This window comes from Lissotriton helveticus, chromosome 8 (assembly GCF_964261635.1).
Source record: "Lissotriton helveticus chromosome 8, aLisHel1.1, whole genome shotgun sequence".
Taxonomy (NCBI): Eukaryota; Metazoa; Chordata; class Amphibia; order Caudata; family Salamandridae; genus Lissotriton; species Lissotriton helveticus.
In genome coordinates this window covers 192,689,641-192,709,870 of record NC_136069.1, presented here as the reverse complement: position 1 = coordinate 192,709,870, position 20,230 = coordinate 192,689,641, and the positions used below count along the sequence as shown (strand labels likewise).

The 20,230-nt window shown below is 41.9% G+C and overlaps 1 protein-coding gene across 4 annotated transcripts in view; it reads left to right on the top strand.

Annotated features, from left to right (window-relative positions):
- Positions 1-20,230, top strand: part of DOP1B (DOP1 leucine zipper like protein B) — a 735,954-nt gene that overhangs the window by 324,606 nt on the left and 391,118 nt on the right. For all 4 annotated transcript variants that reach the window (XM_078656883.1, XM_078656881.1, XM_078656882.1 and 1 more), the window contains exons 12-13: positions 5,532-5,640; positions 19,021-19,212. In XM_078656883.1, the coding sequence (XP_078513009.1) occupies positions 5,532-5,640; positions 19,021-19,212 (301 nt within the window). The remainder of the gene's footprint in view (positions 1-5,531; positions 5,641-19,020; positions 19,213-20,230) is intronic.

Here is a 20,230-nt window from a genome sequence, read left to right as displayed (position 1 = left end):
GGACCCAGTTTGGAGGTTTTAGGTGCTGTTAAAGGGTCATAACGGGGGCCCGGGACTGGAGCTTCACAGACCCACGTCTGCCTCGGTCGCCATCTTAGCCACGCCCCCGCTACCTTGTTTTTAATCTGTCATATACATGTGATGTGACCAACAAGCAGACCTATGCATATTGACGGTCATGTTTTCCATGGTTAATATCAAATTGAAGATTTGTTGTGAGAATGTAATCCTTTTAGCCCTGATCACCCCTATTTGGTGACTGATACTGGTGGTTACTGACTCTGATTGTGTTCTGGGCTCTGGTCAACAGGCCTAGGACCAGTGCTCAGTTTAAAAGGTATATAGTAATTTAGCGTAATTACAATTGGTATCACAACCGTAGTAGTATACCACCATAGTATGTGGTAAGGCATGTAGGTTTAGAGGCCCAGCAGTTTTAATACACGTAAGTGTGCACTACTGTGCGACCTACTGTCATTTTTAAAGTCAGCCCTGCTTTGCATGCTCCATTTAAAGTAACATTGTATGCAAATTCGACTTTGGAATTAAAGGTACTTCCAAAACTTCTTAAACTACCTTATGTTTACATATAGGTCACCCATAAGGTATCCCCTGGGTGACCCTAGGGGTCAGGTGCCATGTAGCTATAAGCTGGAACATTATAAAATGTTTTATATGCCCTAGTGATGGAAAAACTGCCAATTTTGTTTTTCCTCAGTGTAGTACATTAGCTTCATAGGGTTACATAGGAAGGCTTTATTAAACTTAAATAAAGTCTAAATATTCACAGTATTGAGCTAAAATCATACTTCGAAGTATCTAAATAATAGAATCAATCCAACAACTGGTCAACATTGGAATTATTATAACTATGACAGAAAATAAGTTATTGAACTTGATTTTCTGATTTGCATAAATTCAGCTCTAGAGTAACAACTTTTGATTGGCCAGCCTTTTACCAGCTGCGACAAGCTGCTCTGATGATGTGTGAAGTGGCCTGAAAGTAAACAAGGACATCTGGTGGGAGGATATCTGCAAGCTGCAGAGCAAAAGGCTGCTCGGATGAACCGTGAAGTGGCCTGCAAGTAAACAAAGCCATCTTGTGGGACGAGATCTACAAGCTGCAGAGCAAAAGACAGGCTGGGTAGCCAAACTGGTCTTCAAAGAGGGAAAGACTCTTGAAATAGGACCCCTCCCCCCCACACACCTGCAGCCAGATGGGAGCCCCTGTGATTGAATTAGCAGAGGGGCTGGAAGGGGAGTGTTAGGCAAAGTTAGCCACACCTGTAGGTTGGATTGGCCAGACCTTAAGCTCCAGGAAAGATTTTCTACATTTTGGTTTTTAAAGAGCTGTGCTTTCTGGGACTTCAGGGAAGGTGGTCATTATTGGGGGTGGAACCATGCACCCCATTGGTCAGGGGTGCCCCTGCTTGCCAGCCTAGATACCTAGACAAATATTGGAGAGCTGCCCAGCAACTCAGATCCCTGCCTGAAGAAACAAGATGAAGCACTGTCCTTCTAGAACCCCTGGCCTGCACCAAGAGAACTGCACACTGAATGACTGGACATGCTGCACACTTTGGAACTACAGCAAAAGAAGAACTTTTCCTTGCATTAAAAATATAAGGAGTAGACTCCCTAAAAGCAGTAGGTTAAAAGAGCTTCACTTGCTTCATCTCCACCAAGAAGAAACCAGCTGACGACCTTCAACTGGACTTTAAAGTATTTGCCCGGGTGCATTGTGGGAACTGTAGTCCCAACTCTCCAAGGAACAACTCAGAGCTCCTGGGAGCTTGGTTGGTGTTGTGGACCCATCAAGAAGCCAAAAGGACATTTTGGAGGCATTTCCAGACATTTGAGATCATTTGGAGCGTTTTGACCAAAAGCTTCATAAGTTGACGGTGATATCGAACCGCGACCAGGATTGAAATTCAGATTTGCCCTGCTGATGTTTCGAAAATATCGTCGTCTACGAGACTTCCAGGAATCGACCGGGGCATCCCGCTGAAGCAAGCCGCTGTTATCAAACCGAAACTCGGCCTGCCAATGAGACCTGCTCGATGTTGAAAGAAAAAGCTTTTAAAAAGTGACTAAGTCAGAAGGTAAAAACTTGACTGGGCCATACCGCTCATTGTATCCGACCCGTGCTCCATCGTGGTCAGCCTGAAACTTTGACTTTATCCTGGTCTAGTGCAACCTGTTGTCCCAAGTTGGTGCTTTTGAATTTTAAGCACTAGAAAGTGTTTTTTCTTAAAAAATGAATATCTCCGTTTCCCTACATTGGATGTTTGTTGTTTTGGTGTCATTATAATCATAAAAACGTTTCCTATTGTTATACATTGGTTTTGGACTTTTATTGTGTGTTGTGTCTTATTTATTGAATGTATTGGTGTTGTTAAATGCTTTACACACCTGTCTGCCAAGTTAAGCCTGCAGCAACCAACCTTATAATGTGATTGTGGCCTTAATACCAGTGGTAGGCACCTACCTGCACCTACTAATAAACCGCCTTACAGCATTTGGGCTACATCATCTAATGGGGAATGGCAGCTCCGTTATTTGCACAATCTGGTCCATATAGTCCACCTATGTGAAACCTATGAATCGGGAATTAAGACGGATTATTTTCATGCAAAAAAATCCTTCATGCTACTGGGCTGAGCATGCTTATCATAATCAACAGAGGTCCACTTTCATGACTGCATGTGTCACATCGGCAATTGGGTACTAGATGTTTGCTTAAAGCTTAACTCATTGAAAACTGAAGTGCTACTTTTTGGCAATAATCCTTCATTTTGGACAGCCGACTGGTGGCCCTCCCAACTCGACCCCTTCCCAATTCCAAAAAATTAAAGCAAAAAATCTAGGAATTTAGTTTGACACCAAATTCTTGTTTGAAGGACAGATCAATCATATTACCTCCTCATGCTTTTTCATCCTTAGAGTTTTGAGGGCGATACTCTCCTTCATCCGCTCAGACTTGCAAAAAACAGTAGTCACTTTAATTATATTCCTAGACTTGACTACTACAACACTGTTCACCAGCATTCAAAAGCACTGCATCAACAAGCTCCAGATATCACAAAATACTGCAGCTCGACTACTCCTTGGTATTGCGAGATACAAATGAGCTTCTCAAGCACTAGTGCAACTGCAGTGGTTGCCAATTGCAAAACACATTCAATTTAAGGCCTTATAAATAGCATTCAAGTCCCTGCATGGCCTTGGCCAGAGCAGTTATCACAATAACTTAAGCCTTACATTCCTGCAAGATCTCTTAGATTAGCGGTCAGTGGTAACCTTATCGTTCCTAGATTGAAAAAAGTGAGATGGGGTGGCAGGCTCTGGAACTCCATGCCATTAACATTGAAGAAGGAATCCAATCTGTTAAGATTAAGAAATGGCTTGAAAACCTGGCTATTCAAACATTGAGCTTCAATTGTGTGTACGCAGTCTTTTTTCAGAAGGTACCCCATAGACACTTCAGCGTATATATCGGGCTTTATAAATCCTCATTTCATTTCATGAGCAACCACACACCTAACAAACTACATCAGGGAATCTGAAGTGACTTACCTCTACAGATTGACAAATGCTATCACTCTTTCTGGGTATACGAGTTTTTCTTTGAGTGGTTGTACCATTGTTCAGCTAAGTTAACACTGTTAAGGGAGACAGGGACAGACAGCTAGGTGGGGGCGGGACGAATTGGCATGACATTCAGGTTTCAAAGTTAGAGATGCTGTCTGTGAGAAGGTTGAAGGAAGCTCATTTGGTAACCCCATGTTAGAGACATAACACAGGAAAGTGGACAGAATTGCCATACATAATGTCCAAAACTGGAGGAAAATGATACAGAGTAGAATAGAGGGTGCTGTTTGGGATAACGGAGGCCAAAATACTGCTAGACTACTAGTTGCAAAGGGGTGAACAAATGGGGGTGCACATTTCTTCACTCTAGACTTAAGGAGGCTTAACAGCTATGCTAAAAGACACAGATTGCATGCTTACATTAAAATACATTGGGTCGGATTAGCATTCATTCAAGGAAAACATTTTATTGAGCTAGAAGAGTGGACATCCTGAACAAATGGTGAAGGGGAGGTTCCAAGTGTTGTCTTTCATGCTCCAAAGAGTTAAATTAGATAAGAGGAGGCTCTACATTATGGTTTATGGCCTGCTCAAGAGTTTGGGGAAAAGTAAGCTGAATATATATCCATCTAACATAGACAATGAAGATCTCCTCCAAGCTGTGAAAGATTTATGCCGTGCTATACATTAGTGTCTCTATGATATGGGCAAAGAACATGAACAATGTCCTTGAGGCACTATTGATAGAAGTCGCCTAAAGTGATATCGCAACCGGACACAATTGGAGGTCATGCCACTCCATGTAGCTTGAGACATTTGATAGACTGGATCACTTTCTAGGCACTAGAAAAGATCAATATAACTATACAGATGTACATTATCTGGCTAGGTTTTTATCTGCCCATAGTCCATAGATGTAGCCCTACTGGTGACCTAGGTGTTTGCATGCTAGTTCTAAAAGCGCCAACCTGGCGACTGAGTGCAGAAGCCCTGAAAGCCAATGTCTTTGCAGGCACAGTCGAAGATACAACCAAACATTTCTTCAAAGAGAATCGGGGTGCAGCCACCTGAAAAGCAATGTAATGGGAAATCATTAAAGTTGTATATACTATGGCATATGTAATAAGACAGATGTGTTATCCATCACGTTTGTGACAGAGTAACCCATCTGCCAAACTCTAACTCAGACCTTAAGTCTTTCAAAGGAAGTATCTAATCTAATAACATCAGAGAAAGCAACATTGGTTGTGGACAATCATGTGGTATCAGAGCGGCGTAACTGCACAAAGGAATGATATTCTCATTTACTCAAACCTTTTTAGAGCTTTTTGGGAAAGGGCATTTTGCGCTCTACACACAGTGTTTGCCGCGATTAGTCTATGCTAAAATATGACCTTTCAAATTTTTCCACAAAACTGCTGCCAAGGCCAGTACAAATTGTTGAACTAAACCATATTAAATGAGGCATACTTTATCTAAGAAATCCCATTCATGTTTTGGAACGAGCGTAGTGAGTGGTCTTCCAGCCACAACATGTATGTGAGAAGCAGCTGTCTGCAGTGCATCGCTGACAGTTTTTATAAATTGTGAACTGGGTGTATGCATAGACAAAACTTGTGTTGAAGCTGTTGGCATTTTTTCTGCGTTGACTGTTTGAGTCATTCCTATGTTGTTTTGGTCAGTATTTTGAAAAAGCTCTTTTTTCTGTCTTGGTTTGTTAGGTTTTTTTTTCTAAACTTTCCTGTAAACCTCAACTTCTGGGTGAATGAGGTCTGTTTAATTTAGAAACCGATCTTAATTTAGGGATTCATTCTAATGTTATTAATATACAAACATTGCATACTTTGTAAATGTGAATTCATTAAAGGCCACATGTTCTGTTTGTTTTGAGAAAATATAGTCAACATTATTTGTAAAATGTGTTTTCTTTGAAATTTCAGAGAAAAATTGACAGACACGAGACCGCCATCTGTAAATTATGTCGGTGTGCCACCAACAATTTCTGAACTGTGCACACTCATAGTCTTCCTTCTGGATGTCATTCCCCTGGTAAAACAGTTGTTCTTTTCTGGGCAAACGTTATTGTTTATGATGAGCATATTTACTACACTTAGTTGATGTGTGTGCATTAAGAATACTTTATTGATGTGAAATACCTTATGAAAAATATAATTGTTAATGACATTTATGGGTTGACTCGCTGAATCTCTTTATCCAAACGTTGTTGTATTATGTCCTAGCTATGTTATTGCATTAAAAGATGTCGAAACCATCTCAGATCTATGGCCATACTAATGAATATATCTTTTTGCTCTGCCTAGAGTGGATGCCAAATATTCCGCCCATACCCCATACCCCTGGGCTGGATTGATCTTTTTTCATTTATTTCAGATGAGTACACCTTCACCTCAACTAATTCCTCACATTTCCATCTTACTTCCTACAACTGGAAAGCTATCTCCTTTGACCAACTACAATCATCCAGCGCTAGCCACTTGTCTCAAACCATGCCTGGTGATTCTAAGCTGAAGTTGTACTTAATGGCATTAATGCTGTAGCCTCTGAAGTCTTAGATGACATAGCCCCTCTGCAGTCTTTATGCTAAGCTGGCAGATAAGTGTTATCCCTGGTAGCTCATAGAACGGGGTGGCAACAAATACCTTACCTTCAGAGTGATATATGTAGACCTTATGACTGTAAATCTGGGAGAATACTGCAGATATCTTGATGGGTGTATAAACAATCCTAAAGTAAGTAAGAAAAGAATACCTTTTTTTTGTAGAATGGCTATAATACGTTTCAAAGATCAAATAGGTAATTGTCACCAAGTAACAATATCCTGTATTTGTTAGCACTTAAGACATTTAAAAAAAAATTTAGAAATAGGCAACACCAGTGACAAAATGATTCCTTTTAGTTGGCCAATGACAATGGACTTGCCCTCTTATTTTCATTCACAAAGTTAAAAATCTTTGAATCAATTTAAAGTTCTACCTTTTAGCTGAACCCGAAATCTATGAAGTTGTGAAACTAACCAATTTTCAACTTCCTGTGCTCACTAAAGTACTACTTTTGCTCCTGCCGTCCTGCCATTGAAAACTGCTTAGTTCGATAGTGATGGCTCATTGGCTACTGCATCATTTTTACCCCAGACATGCAGTTAGCACTAGATTTCAGAGAGTCCAGAATCACACAGCCAGGTTTTGTCTCACCTTGAAAATCTACCACCACGTAACTCGGGTGCTGAAACCCTTTAAATGGCTCAGAGTAGAGCCAAAGGGCAAATTCAAAATCCAATGTGCAAAGATACTTACTGGAACAAAGAAGCATGGTAGGTTTAGAGATTACCTTCAAGTGTCTGAAAGGCAGCACAATAGTCGTAGAACAATTCTATGCTAGATAAGTTTTGCCTTTTCATCCCGGAGTCCCTGTACAAACTGTTAGCCTCTAGCAACATATGTAATCAGGGCCTTCTCAAGGTGCTTGCCGAACCGAATGCTGATTGGGAACAATTTGAAAATCTTCCTCAGTATCTTCAAGGTATGGCAACATGAAGTTGTGACAGAATTGACTTGGGCGGTCATGCTGAGTTCGCTGTTGATGATGATCTCTAGGTTCATGGTGTAGATGATGGATGGGCTTGGCTGTTGGTCCTTGCTCTCTTGGCCACCAGGTAGAGTTCCATGTTGATGTGCTTTTCCTGAAGATTATGATTTCTGTCTTGTCAGTGTTCAGCTTTAGACAGTTGATCTTCATCCAGTGGGTGATTTCAGTCATGCAGGCATTGAACTTGATCCAAGTACTGAGCGTCTTGTCCGTGAGGGAGAAAATTAGTTGGGTGTCATCAGCGTAGGAGAGGACGTTGATATTGAAAGAACAGATAGCGCTGGCTAGAGAGATCATTAATATGTTGAAGTGGGTTGGGATATCTGGAGAGGAGGCCTCAGGTGTACTGTGTCAGGCTGATTGACTGGGTCCTTCCAGTTAGAAAGGATCAGATCCATTGGGATACATCTCCTTGGATTTCGATGTCATGTAGGCATTGGATTAGGATGGGGTGGGAGACTGTCAAATGCTGTGGAGAGGTTCAGAATGTTGAGGAAAGCGGTGTCTCCTCCATCCAGAGTCATGCCTTCAGCGGCAATAAGGGCAGTATTCAGTGAGGTGTCTGTTGATCGTTTCCCTAAGTCCCTGGGTGGGAATGGTAGCAGGGAGGTTGGCTTGTAGTTGACGAGAGTTGAACGGTCTGCCAAGGGTTTTTATCAACGCAGGAAGGACAGTTGCATGTTTCCAAGCATATGGAAAGTCACGGAAGAGGTGAAGGCATTCAGAATAGGTGTGAGCATGGTGCTGATGGGTTGTAGTTCTCTGGAGTATGCGTGGAGGGGGCAGGGGTCCAACAGGGCTCCTAAGTGGATGGACTTCATGGTGGTGGTAATTTCTTCTGGGGTGATGATAGGCCATGTGGTTAGCATTGGCTTTTTGAATAAGATTTGGAGTCATTTGACAAGGTCTTTCTGGTCTGGTTGTGGGTTGAAGTCGCTGTAAATGGCAGTGGTTTTGTTGCTGAAGAATTGAGAAAGATTGTTGCAGAGGACCTGTAAGGAGTGACCTAGTTGGAGGCGGTAGCTGAAGAGGTGAAATCTTTCACTATGGCTAAGATTTCTTTGCTTCTGTTGGTGCAGACATCGATGCAGTTCACCAGAGTGCCGCGTTTGGTGGTCTTGATCATTTGGTTGTAGCGTCCTAGGGTGGATTTTAACATGCTCCTCTCTGCATTGCCCTGGCTCGTTCTCTATTTGGGCTCCAGTTGTTTGCAGTGGCTTTTCATCAGTCTGAGTTCCTATGTGTACCTGCTGATCTGGAGTCTGTATCTTGTATTGCTGTGTTTGAAAGGGGCCAGTAGGTTGGCATAGAAGATGATCCATTTGTTGAAATTCCTGATTGCTTTGGGAAAGGCAGTTGCTATGTTCGGGTTGGTGGGTGTTGAAAGCAGTGTTTCATTCCTTGTTAGTGATGGTGTTTCAGTTTCAGAGTGCTTGTACGGTGATGGTGCGTGTGCATTGGACCGCAATGGGTATTCTGAACTGGACGAGGGCATGGTCTGTCCTGGGGACTAGTGTGTCTAGACGACTCCGATGTTGTCAAAGGTAGTAAAAATGTGGTCCAGGAGGCAACCGGCAATGTGGATAATTCCCTTTACTCAGGTGAGGGCCAGGCTTACATGGTCTTTGATGAGTGCTTTTGAGTTGGGGTCGGCATTGGTCTTCCAGCTGGAAGTTCCGGTCTCTGATTAGGATATAATTGCAAGAAGTGAGAAAGGGTGGTGTAGCAAAGTCTGTGAAGGTGTTGGTGAAGTTGGTGCGCTGTCCCGGTGGTCTATGGTTAAGAGTGCCGCTTAAGGTGAAGTTGGCTGTGACGTGGAGCTTGACCGGCAGGTGTTCCATGTTGGAGTGCCTTGAGTTGTGGTTCAGCTGATTGTGTTCATGAGGATAATGGCAATTCTGCCTCTAGGCATGTGACATCTGTCTTGCCTGGCAGTCTTGTTGCCGGAGGGATGGCTGTGCAGATCTCAGGCACCAATGCAAGGTTCAGCCAGGTTTCTATTATGAAAAGTAGGTCCAGGACATTGGCGTGCAAGAGGTCCAAGAACTCTGTTTGCATCTTTAGTGAGTGAGCGTGCATGCAAGTGTGGAGTATTATGTGGGTAGTTGCAGGACTGTGCGAGAGAGTGGGGGATTTGGGTGTTGTTGGTGCACAGGTGAAGGTTAAGCTGTGAACAATCGAGGTTCCCAGCTTTTCCACTTCAGAAGTGTTGACAATGAAAATCAGGTTTCAGGTGTCCTATCCTTCAGCCTAGAGGCACTGCAAGAAACATACGAAGGAGTAGACTACTGGTTAGTAGAAACGTTCAGTTTCTCATCCTAAGACAACACTCATAAACTCTATCTGTCTTAAAAAAACAAGATCCATAGAAATAATGAAAGAAGGCGAAGTGCTAGATCATGATCTCATGGATAATTGTACTGACTGCTCTCAACATTGGTCCGTAGTCTATCCTGGTCAGTGTTAATGTGATCTACCTCATTAACTCTTTTCATCTGAAGCCTTTGATACTTGACTGAACAAAACTCGAGTGCTCTGGCAGTGTTTCCTCAAACTTCCATGTGATGACCAGGAAACTGTGGAGCACTCTGTATCATTTTTCTACTTAGTGCATTAGAAAATGTTTCTTCGTAGGGCTTCACAGTTTTATCTATAGTTCAGATGTGGGTACTGCCAGCTTCCACAGGTCAACCCCTCCTTGTATTTAGCTTCACCTGTATCAATATCATCACCCAGATGCAGGTCTACTGTGAACAGGTCTATACTTGCTCTTGCAACATCAGTATTACTTGCTTCTTACTTCCCCTTTCTGGCACCTTCTCCCAGCTACCCTTTTCTTTTCAGGAACTGTGACATCTACGTTTGTTTCATTAGCCCCTGACTCCTGTTGGTAAGAGCAAGGAAGTAGTAAGGCCAGTTGTTTCCATGAAAGGGGTCCAAAGTTATCTCAGCAGAAACTGCTCATGCATCTAAGCCCAAAGATATAGTTATATCGACCCTTCGGAAATAGAAGCATACTTTAGCAATTTCTTTCAAGCACATTTCATTGTGTCCTTAACTGAAAAACTGAAAACATACCAGAACAAGCCTCAGTGTTGGCCAGTTTACAAGCATCTAGTCTTAAGCCCCCACCAGCGTCTCCTTTCACTCCTTGTCAATTCTCCTTGTCAACCTTGACGTTCCCCACTGGGGTAACCGAATCAAGAGAGATTTTAGCATCTTTGATTCTTAAAGTAAGGTGTTGGTCATCCTTCTTTTAAAGCTCTATTTTCATATTCTTCCAATGGATACAGAAGCATTACAATTGCATAGCTTAGTGCATACAAGAGGACCAAGGTCGTGGACCAGGGTCAGCAGACTGGATAATTCTCGCCTCGGTGCCTACTCTAACCAAGGATCACACTCGGCAACTCTGGGCATTAGCTTGCCTCATCTCTACAACGGCCCCCCACATTCGCCGGGGATGCCTGGTTTCACCTTGGAGATACCCAGTAGGGACCATCTCACAGGGATAGTCTACAGCGCCATGACGCCTCAGGGCAGCAGTGCGCTTTACAAGACACATACATTTACATACATTTACCAATGTGTGCAGTTTGCAGAGAGAAAATAAAAATTGAAGTGTCATCGATAGCCTGGAAATTCCATACTTAGCTGCGCTCTTTTAAAAAAAACAAAAAAAAAACACATATCTGTTATTGGTTTTACCAAAGAGAACAGGCATCACAGAATAAATTAATCACAGGGAGTTGCATAACCAATGCAGTGAAAAGGTAAGGAATAGTAACAGCACGTAGTGAGATGAAAATATGTACAATCATAATACCCAGGGGAAGAAACTCCAGTAGGCTCCAGACCCCAATAAACACACAAATGTGATCTGAACATGTCAGATGCAGTGAGTAGGCAGAACAGTTATTAGACAAAGGTACAGTGAGAAAGAGAAAAACATTAAGGAATCTAATTTCTGTAAACGTTCTTGGTCTTAAAACTGAAGTGTACCGAAATACATTTGGCCTAACTTTTCTAATCACAAACCTTATTTCACCATCATAACTCTGCTCAGTAGTGAAAAATGGGGGATGCAACATTTTGACTTTAATTTCATGTATCGCTTGTTCCTTTCAGTCTAGCATTCAAAGTATTACTCTGACAACAGCATTTTAAAGTAAAGAGATCCAAGGCATAGTTCAAACATAAACCCACCCCGGCCACATTATAGTGGAGGAGAGCAGTCAAAACCAAGAGAAGAGGGGCCACAAGGATAATCCACATTCTTTCCTGTACAAAGGACCTCCAACTCCTAGAGAGGGTATGAGAACTTCTGTTACAGGTCACGAGGAAATGGAGATGCCAGGTGAGAGAAGCAAGAGAATGAGAGGGAAACACTGTGGCCAAGTCAACATGACATGCCATCACCTGCAACTAAGTATAACTGTATCCACAATTATATCAGCTAGTAATTCTGATCACTTAAAACCTACTGCAAAGTCTTTGGATGGTGGGCTGGTGGGCCCCAGGAAGATACTGGATGTGGTCCAGGACTGGTATGACTAGTCAGGACATGCTAATGATGACAAGTAACAGGAAGGATAAGATTACAAATAAGGACAGGGAAGATAACCCTCAAGAAAACCAGGGAAAAAAGCTGAAATGAAGGGAGATCCCAGTGAATGTATCATAGTCAGTAAAGACACCCACCAACATGAAACATTATAAAGCAGAGAACAAGAGACTAGTCTGACTAACGTACTGTCAGTCCTGATGTTGAGCTGGATGCCATCTCGCAAAATCGAGAGAATAAACAGGCCACCATGTGGTGAACAGTGTTGGCTATCTTGTTATGAGAAAATCACGGCTGTCTCTGTATGCGTGCAGCACAGCTACATTCACATCCCCAGTGCCAGAGTTAAAACTGGTAGCCATTTCTGCCTTTTAATTAGCCCCAGCAATCCACAGTTGTGTACCCCACATAGAGAAGATTAGCCAGACCCCAGTGTCTGAGCCTTTCCTGGAGGCACTGATCGGTTCGGAGATGAACCGTGAGTGCGATAAGCCCTGAAAAGCACAGAATTTATCACTTTTTTTAAACATTTCCGATTGAGGCTTTTCTTTCTACACAAAAGTCAGGGCCGTGGCAATGTCAACATCTACACCAAGGTCCCCGGAAGCTTGTCTCCTTCCCAGTATAAGAATTGGCTTTGTAGTTTGGTTTGCCCTGTTCCCATCATGCACTGGGACAGGAACAGACTAATTTGCATATAGCCGGGTTCTGAGCTGGGATGGTGCAATGAGCTAAAAAACAGGTGATGGATTAAAACCATGATCTCTTGACTTGGTAAGAGTATTCTGCATCATTCAGAAACTCTGTCAATCACCACCCCCTTTTTCCAAAATCGATTTTATCCACACTATGGGGGTCATTAGGATCGCGGTTTTTCCGCATCCTTGGGGCCGGCGGAAGGCACCGCCGGCCCAGAGGATGCGGAAAAACCGCAGCGGACTGACCAAAGACCCACCGCCACATTAGGATGGCTGGTGGGTCCTGGTTTCCGTCCGCAGCTTTTCCGCCGCGGCTGGCTTACAACCACGGCGGAAAAGCTCTAATATGGTGATGGTGTCTGTCAGACACCGTCCACCATATTAGGATGGCCTGTAAAGTATGCTTTTCCGCGGCGGGTGTTCCGCCGTGGAAAAACATACGGAACTTCACTGCGGGGGCCCGTTGCGGGCCCCCTAGGTGAAGGGGGGGTGGGGGGTGCACATGGGGGGTACCTATGGTACCCCCCTGCATTTGCATGCAGAAAGCGGCAGGCACCGCGCGGTGCCTGCCTCTTACTGCATGCAAATGCAATGCGTGCATTTTTAACATTGCGGCGGGTGCAGTTTGAAGCTCCACCCGCCGCAATGTTAAAAATAGAGGATGTGACCGCAACCCTTGCGGTCACATCCTAATTGCACAGGAGGGAACTCCGCATGCCATGCGGAGGTTCCCTCCTGCTCTGGGGTCGCAGACGGACGCAAGTCCGTCCGCGATCCTAATGACCCCCTATGTGTGGGAGGGTATACTCAGACGTGAGTCCCTTGCTCATTGCACCATCAGGATTCAAGCAAGCCGGGCCGACGAAGGCTGTGATGCCAGAAACCGGTCCCCGGAAGCTTGTCTCCTTCCCAGTATAAGAATTGGCCTGGCAGTTTGGTTTGCCCTGTTCCCATCATGCACTGGGACAGGAACAGACTAATTTGCATATAGCCGGGTTCTGAGCTGGGATGGTGCAATGAGCTAAAAAACAGGTGATGGATTAAAACCATGATCTCTTGACTTGGTAAGAGTATTCTGCATCATTCAGAAACTCTGTCCATCACCACCCCTTTTTCCAAAATCGATTGTTAGCAATGATTCCAGCGATTTATCAGTATTAGACCAACCACCAGTCAGTAATTTGACACATGATCAATAATGAATTCCCCCTCAGAAACAATATGTTTATAGTATACGCCATACAGACAATCCAGTTTATCATCCATAATTGGAATATCAACCTGTGCCCAACTTTTTCACCTCTACAGAGCACAAAAGCAATGCATCATTTAAAATATCTCAGTTGTGACAGCCCTGTAAAATGATTACAACTCTCAATACTAAATGATGTAGGAGTAGAATTAATTGACCTGTAATTGCTAGAGTTTTACCCTTGTAGGATTCTGCTACGAAATGTGATTACAGTATCTGCATTTCCCTGGGATAAAATAAAAGTTTATTCACTTGATTTGCCGCTAATCACTGAGGTTAGTCAGCAACGCTGAAAATATTTTAATTTGTGGGAGCTGATAGGTCTACAATTTCAGGCATCTCTAGGCTAAACTGATAGGCTAGATTCATTCTTCCTGATATTCACTTCTCTTAAGACTTGCCCATTTGACTCTACAAGCCTAAATAAGAATATGCCTATTATTATGAGTGGCCTGCTTATGATGTAGAGCAAAACCATACGTTAGATCATAACCAAATAGCTTAATGTTGCCTAAGTCAAATGCACCTAAATGTGACATTTTATCTTTCAAGTTCATATACCCCTAAAATATTGTAGACCATTGTTGGGTACATATTAGTCTTGCTACTTGGTTGTATGTTAGCCTATCACAAATATCATAGAAAAATTGTGGGGTTTCTAAGCTCTATCCCAGTCCCATCTTCTAGGAACATGGCCTCCACATGGATATGTTTGTCTGATCCTGTGGTGCAAGATGGGGCAAAGCACCTTCACAGACACCTCCAACCTCCATTTGAGCACAGTGTTGACAATATGGTAAAGAGAACCTGCACCTTAAACGTTTTATCGATCTCCTAATGCTACCTTTGTTGGATAGCTTGTCAAAATAGTAAATGCAAGGCAGTTTAGCATATTTTTACATAAATATTCATGAGATGATCCCTTCCTCAATCAGACACCTTGTGCAACCTGCTTCCACTTGTGGGTGAAAACATCTAAAACAAGCAACAGAAATCAGAACTTGGCAGAGTCTGTAAACAGCTTTGTTTGGTTCCTAGAACACCTGTGACCATAATTGGGGACAACCGGAGGAGCCTTTATATATGTTTATATACCTGGTGGACACTGGTGGTGACCTTTAGTTTCTTTGATTAAGTGCAAAGAAAATAGTCAGTTTTTAACTGCTCACTAAATGATAGACTGTTTATTGATTCCTCAAAAACAGGTTGAATTGCGAGGCAGGACTGAGGTGACTTACACAGATGAATCCAATTGTTTTTTATTTGGTCAAAGTGCCATTTTCCACCACTGTGACGCCTTTCTAAGCACAGGGTTAACATCTGCCACTTGAATAGGCAACCTCATTCCTCCCTGGTGCCTTAAATGCCTACCTTTTCTTATCTTCACTTAGAACTGGCCTGTCTTCAATCTTTTTATTGACATTTATATATTTTTTACAGTACATCAATAGTTAAATGACCACAAATGCCAGGTAAGAATACGTCGAGAAAACATATGGTGCGGTTTTAGCAGCGTTGGTGGGAGTGCTCTGTGTCGGATTAGAGCTGGCCTGTCTTCATATCGGTTAACTCTTACGTACTTGGGACTCGCTAGTAAATTTAGATGATGATTTGAGGTAACTGTTTTACTAATTAAGGCAGTTTCTCAATGTGCCTTACAAAGGTAGTACATCTCTAATTTATCCTCTAGAATAAAACAATATAGGAGGTTGCTTTTTGGGTCTCAATGAAAACTACTCTGCCTAAGCGATTATCATTAGAATGATTCCAATACTTTTCTGGAGAGGTAGGCAGGCCATCATGGCCTTCTTAATGCTGCATATTTTTTTACCAGTTTGCTCTGTTCCCTTTTGGCAAACTACTATGCTCTAGCATGCATTTTAATAGTGGTGAAATTTCAAGTCACGTCCTCGTTAACTTCTGGGCTCAGCATCTTGAACCTTTTCCTATATCCAGCACTCACTTTTTCCAAGTAAATTCCAGTCCATGCAGCATTAAATATAGTTTCCTTGAGTCGCATATATTAACTAAGTGGATAGTTTTATTGAATTCTCATTTTTTTGATCCAACTTTAAAAAGAGTTTCTAATTCTCAAACAGTCTGACACAAATCTCTTCAGTTCATATGGGCAAATAAGTACCTACGTACATTTTACTACTATGCAGTAGCTCAGGGCTCTAGCATAGTAATGCTGTCCGGCTACCTTTGGTAACAAACAGGAAAAGGAGAGTGAGTTGCTGTGAGAAAAATCGCCTGGAGGCCTTTTCTGGGGTGAGAGAAGTCAAAATGTTATTTTGTCGATAATTCCAAAATCATTGCAATGTCCCTGCCAGTAACAAAACAAACATATGTCAATGACTTTACTGAACCACTTGACCCAACTGTAAAATAACTTTTGACACAACTGTTATTAAACCAGTTACTAACCTATTACAAAGGCTTCGCATCAAATTGAACTATTAATGCTTCTTCATGTTATTTTTCAATCAACCTAAAAGTCAAATTTAGGAAAACATATTCTCTCATCCTACTCAGCTTGGTCCAGCCTGATTCTTATTTGCTCATTCATACTATGTCTACCTGTCTTGACTGAATACCTATCTGTATCTTTCAACCATGCCCGGGTCCCAGTCCCCCTCCTGCCAGAACCCGCTATGCATTGACTTTCCCTGGGCCCAGCAGGCTTGGGGTGTAATCTGCTTAGTGTATCCTATGTGGTGGTCTGTGGCCACTCCCGTTCTGAACTCCCTTCTCCTGAGCCTGCAAGGAAGAGGTGTCGCCTGTGCCAGAAAGCTTTAGGCACCGGGCTTGGCCCCTTCCTATCCTCAAGTGCAAGTCAGACAAGAGCAGTAAAGAGGGCAAGCTAATCCTGGTTGCTATTTTGGGATGTGCTTTGAGGTTTTTTTGTTTATCTAAGTAGTTGTCGGACATAAGACCCAGGGCAGGTAATGGGCCATAGTAGTTTTGCTGACATAGGGGATTTTATTACTCCATTAAAAAAGACACATATTTTTCCTTCATCCCAAATCACAAGAGTGATGGTAAATGTACATCTTTGTGTTATTTGTTATGTTCCTATTGTTCTTTGAATTCACAAAGAGACGTTGTTCATCCCTTTGATGTATGTCCTGTTCTCCTAAGGATGAATTGTGCTCACCCTGCCCCAATAATGTTTTTCCTTTTGGCATTGTTCAAGTACTCACTAGGCACCTTTCCAGATTATAATGTCAAATGAAGGAAAATTATTAACTTCTCCCAGCAAATAAGATTACAGAGGTTCTTGGCCTATCAAAATGTGAGGGTTTCCACACATTTACTTCACAATAGCTCAACTGTTGGTTTTTTTCCCACGATAAAATTTACCACTCAAGGTCGATTCTCTAAGAAATGGACAAATTATACTGTTGAATACTGTTACTTTATTTTCTCCTACATTCTCATAAACTAATCTACATATGCATACTAATCCCCAAATGGATGTTTTATTGGTTCATGGCCTACCTTCCTGTCTAATGTTGTGTAAATCTGTCCAGTAGTTTTTCTCCTTGACTTGTAGTAAATGTTCTTATGTGAATATGAATGGATAAACACAGTTACCAATTTTGATCCATCTGCCCAAAACTTTGTACTAGAACTGTAGATGGGCAAATGTGTTTTTATTTTGCAAAATATTGTATGAATTTGTCAAACTGGGCAAGATCGTTAAAAAAACAAATGCCTTAATATTATCTTAAAATAATTTAAATTAAATGTAATATAATACAAAATGTACCTATATAATGCCAAGGAGGTTTGCAAGGTATTTTTCTCACAAATTATTAAAGATCTTTATTGAGGACACGGGTTGTGTATTTCATAGCTAGGAGGAAGCCTGCAATCAAAGCTAATACAATTGCCATCTTGATTAAAATATCCTATGACATTTTAAAGAAACTACAAAATAAATGTAAATGGGTTATTTGTGGAGGAAAAGACCTAAGATGTTGACAAAAATCCTTAAATCACCCAATGGTAAGATATTTATAGCCTGCTCAGATAATGAGGATTGCTTTAGGGTTTCCCAGCTCTTTTTATAATGGGTAGCTGGTTACAAAGAAAATTGGGGATATAATTGGCTCCAAGTGAACCTAGTGGTGATGAACAGGGTCCTTTGTGGCATGATCAGTAAACCCCAAAAGAGTTACCAATAACAATATACTGCAATGGGCTCACTGAGTTCTAGAGGTATGTGACAGAGGAGCTCTTACTGTGGGAGCCAAAACTCCCATCCCCTTAAACACTTAGCCACTATTATTCAGAATGTTGCATGCATAACCAATAGAAAGGCGTTCACAGAAGAATTTCAGAAGTGTTTGAAGGCGGTCTAAAATGACGTTCATTCTTTTAAAAAAATAGAATGTCATCACCACAAGAACGTAATTAATAGAAATGCTTTACAGTTTATATAGAATATTAAAAGACTAGTAGAAAAACCAAAGATGGAATTGTATTAAGTGTGAAAAAGCCAGTAGAGACTATTGCTGAATGCTTTCAGTAGCAGCCAAGGTACATTTCATGATCTTCCTTCTGTGTCCAGAAGAAGGACATGAGTGATAAGAAACTAATTACAGAATACTATATTGGTGGTATCTTACCCTGGAAAATACATTGTATGTTCCTAAGGGTCAAATAGATTTCTTAGAGAATGTAGAGGAGTAGGCATCATCTCTGGACATGTGGTGGGCAGGCTCCAAACTGCTGATTTTGTGGAAATAGGTCCTTGTGGCCATTAAATATGTCTTGGGGTAAACAGGAGACTTAATTCTTCTATCACTAGCTAAGCTAATTTGATAACATATCAGGTATGACAAATGGATATAAAGACATTATTACTACAGTGCACCTATGCACAAAACTGGTGATTGAACATAATTTGTATAAGCAAGAATCCCCAACTATTGTATTCCTTAAACATTGTGATATTTTGTCATTAGAAAACATTATGACCCACCCTGGGGATATGTCTTCATGAATCAAGGGAGTCGTTATCAGACTACCTTGATAGGTACTATCGAGAGATATCATGCCCACCGAAATTAGTAACACTTCACTAATTTGATATAAAGGTCTGGGAGAAGATAGGGTTTAGGAGGTGGAGAGAAAAGAATGATTCTATATTTGTGTTCAGTTATATTGGAATGTGGAGGAAAGGAGTGGAAGTTTGAAAAAGACATCAGAGTACTAATAGTTGGTTATTTTCATTGTTTTTCATATGTTAAAAGCGCACATGATTGTAGCAAGATAACAATAAAAAACTTTCTTAATTTTAGGAGCTTTACTCTGAAGTGCAGACACAGTACCTGCCACAGATGCTCAGCTACATGGCGCAGTCACTTGCTGAGAAAATGGATGTCCTGAGTCTGAAAGAACTCACGCACACCTTAAAGACCTGCTTCAAAGTGCTGAGCAAAGTACAGATGCCTCCTGCCTACCTGGACATGCAGACTGGAAGCGAATGTGGTGTAAGTGTCCTTTGTTGATCTGAGGTGCTCCCTTATCTTTAGTGCTACACATTTTTCACACATCTCTGTCTAGAAAACCGCATCCGGTGGTCAAGCCTTCTACATCGCTCCTCAAGCACGGCACAACCTGCCACTACACATAAGAGCCTACTCCTTGCTTCTTGAATTCCACAAGTAACTGAAGACCTGGCTTTTCGAGTCGTACCACTAGGCCCTACCTGTGCACTCTACAAATTTGCATAACATCTTCCGTTGTAATGTATAGGACCTTGTTGAGTGACCCACACATATAAGGAAAGTCACAATCTTTTTTGTCTAGTGAAGGGGAATAGAGGTTTTTGTAAACTTCTAATGTTGTTTTAGCAAAGGATTCTCGTAAATCATGTCACCTGTTGCCAATTGATTATAAAATGATTTCCTATTCAGTGGATGGTTGAAGATGAGCAACCTTTTAAATACCTAAAACAGCATTTTCTACAGGTCCAATTCTGTTACATCCAGACACTATTACTCTGTTTGTTTGTAGAGCCTGATGCTTTTAACAGTGCGATACATGGCGTGGTATCATAACGTCATTGGCCTACAGAACAGTTGCACTACTGGATAATGTATCTTTCTCACAGATTAAGTGTAGTTGGACAACATTACTCAATTGCTGAGCTAGAGTACACATATATATTTGTGGCAAGTGTGGCTGTAACTACACATGCTCCGCATACTCCTGCTACCTACAGTTGGGCTCAGACTGTTGCATCTTGTTTTTCTTAAAAGAAGTCTTCCCAGTCACGAGGTCCGGGTACCTTTTCCTCTGGTAGTGAACGTGCATGAACACCGACTCCATTGTTAGTGTTTTTGTCCGCAGTCCGGTTCAGATGTGTGTTGAAGTTACTTCCACGATCAACTTGTTTGATCCTGAACGTTGTGGTCCGGGGTTCATCAGTTCCCTTCCCATCGCTGACAAGAGTTCTCTACTCTGGTGCTTGTTCCATCTTGGAATCAATGCTCAACTGACCAGAAG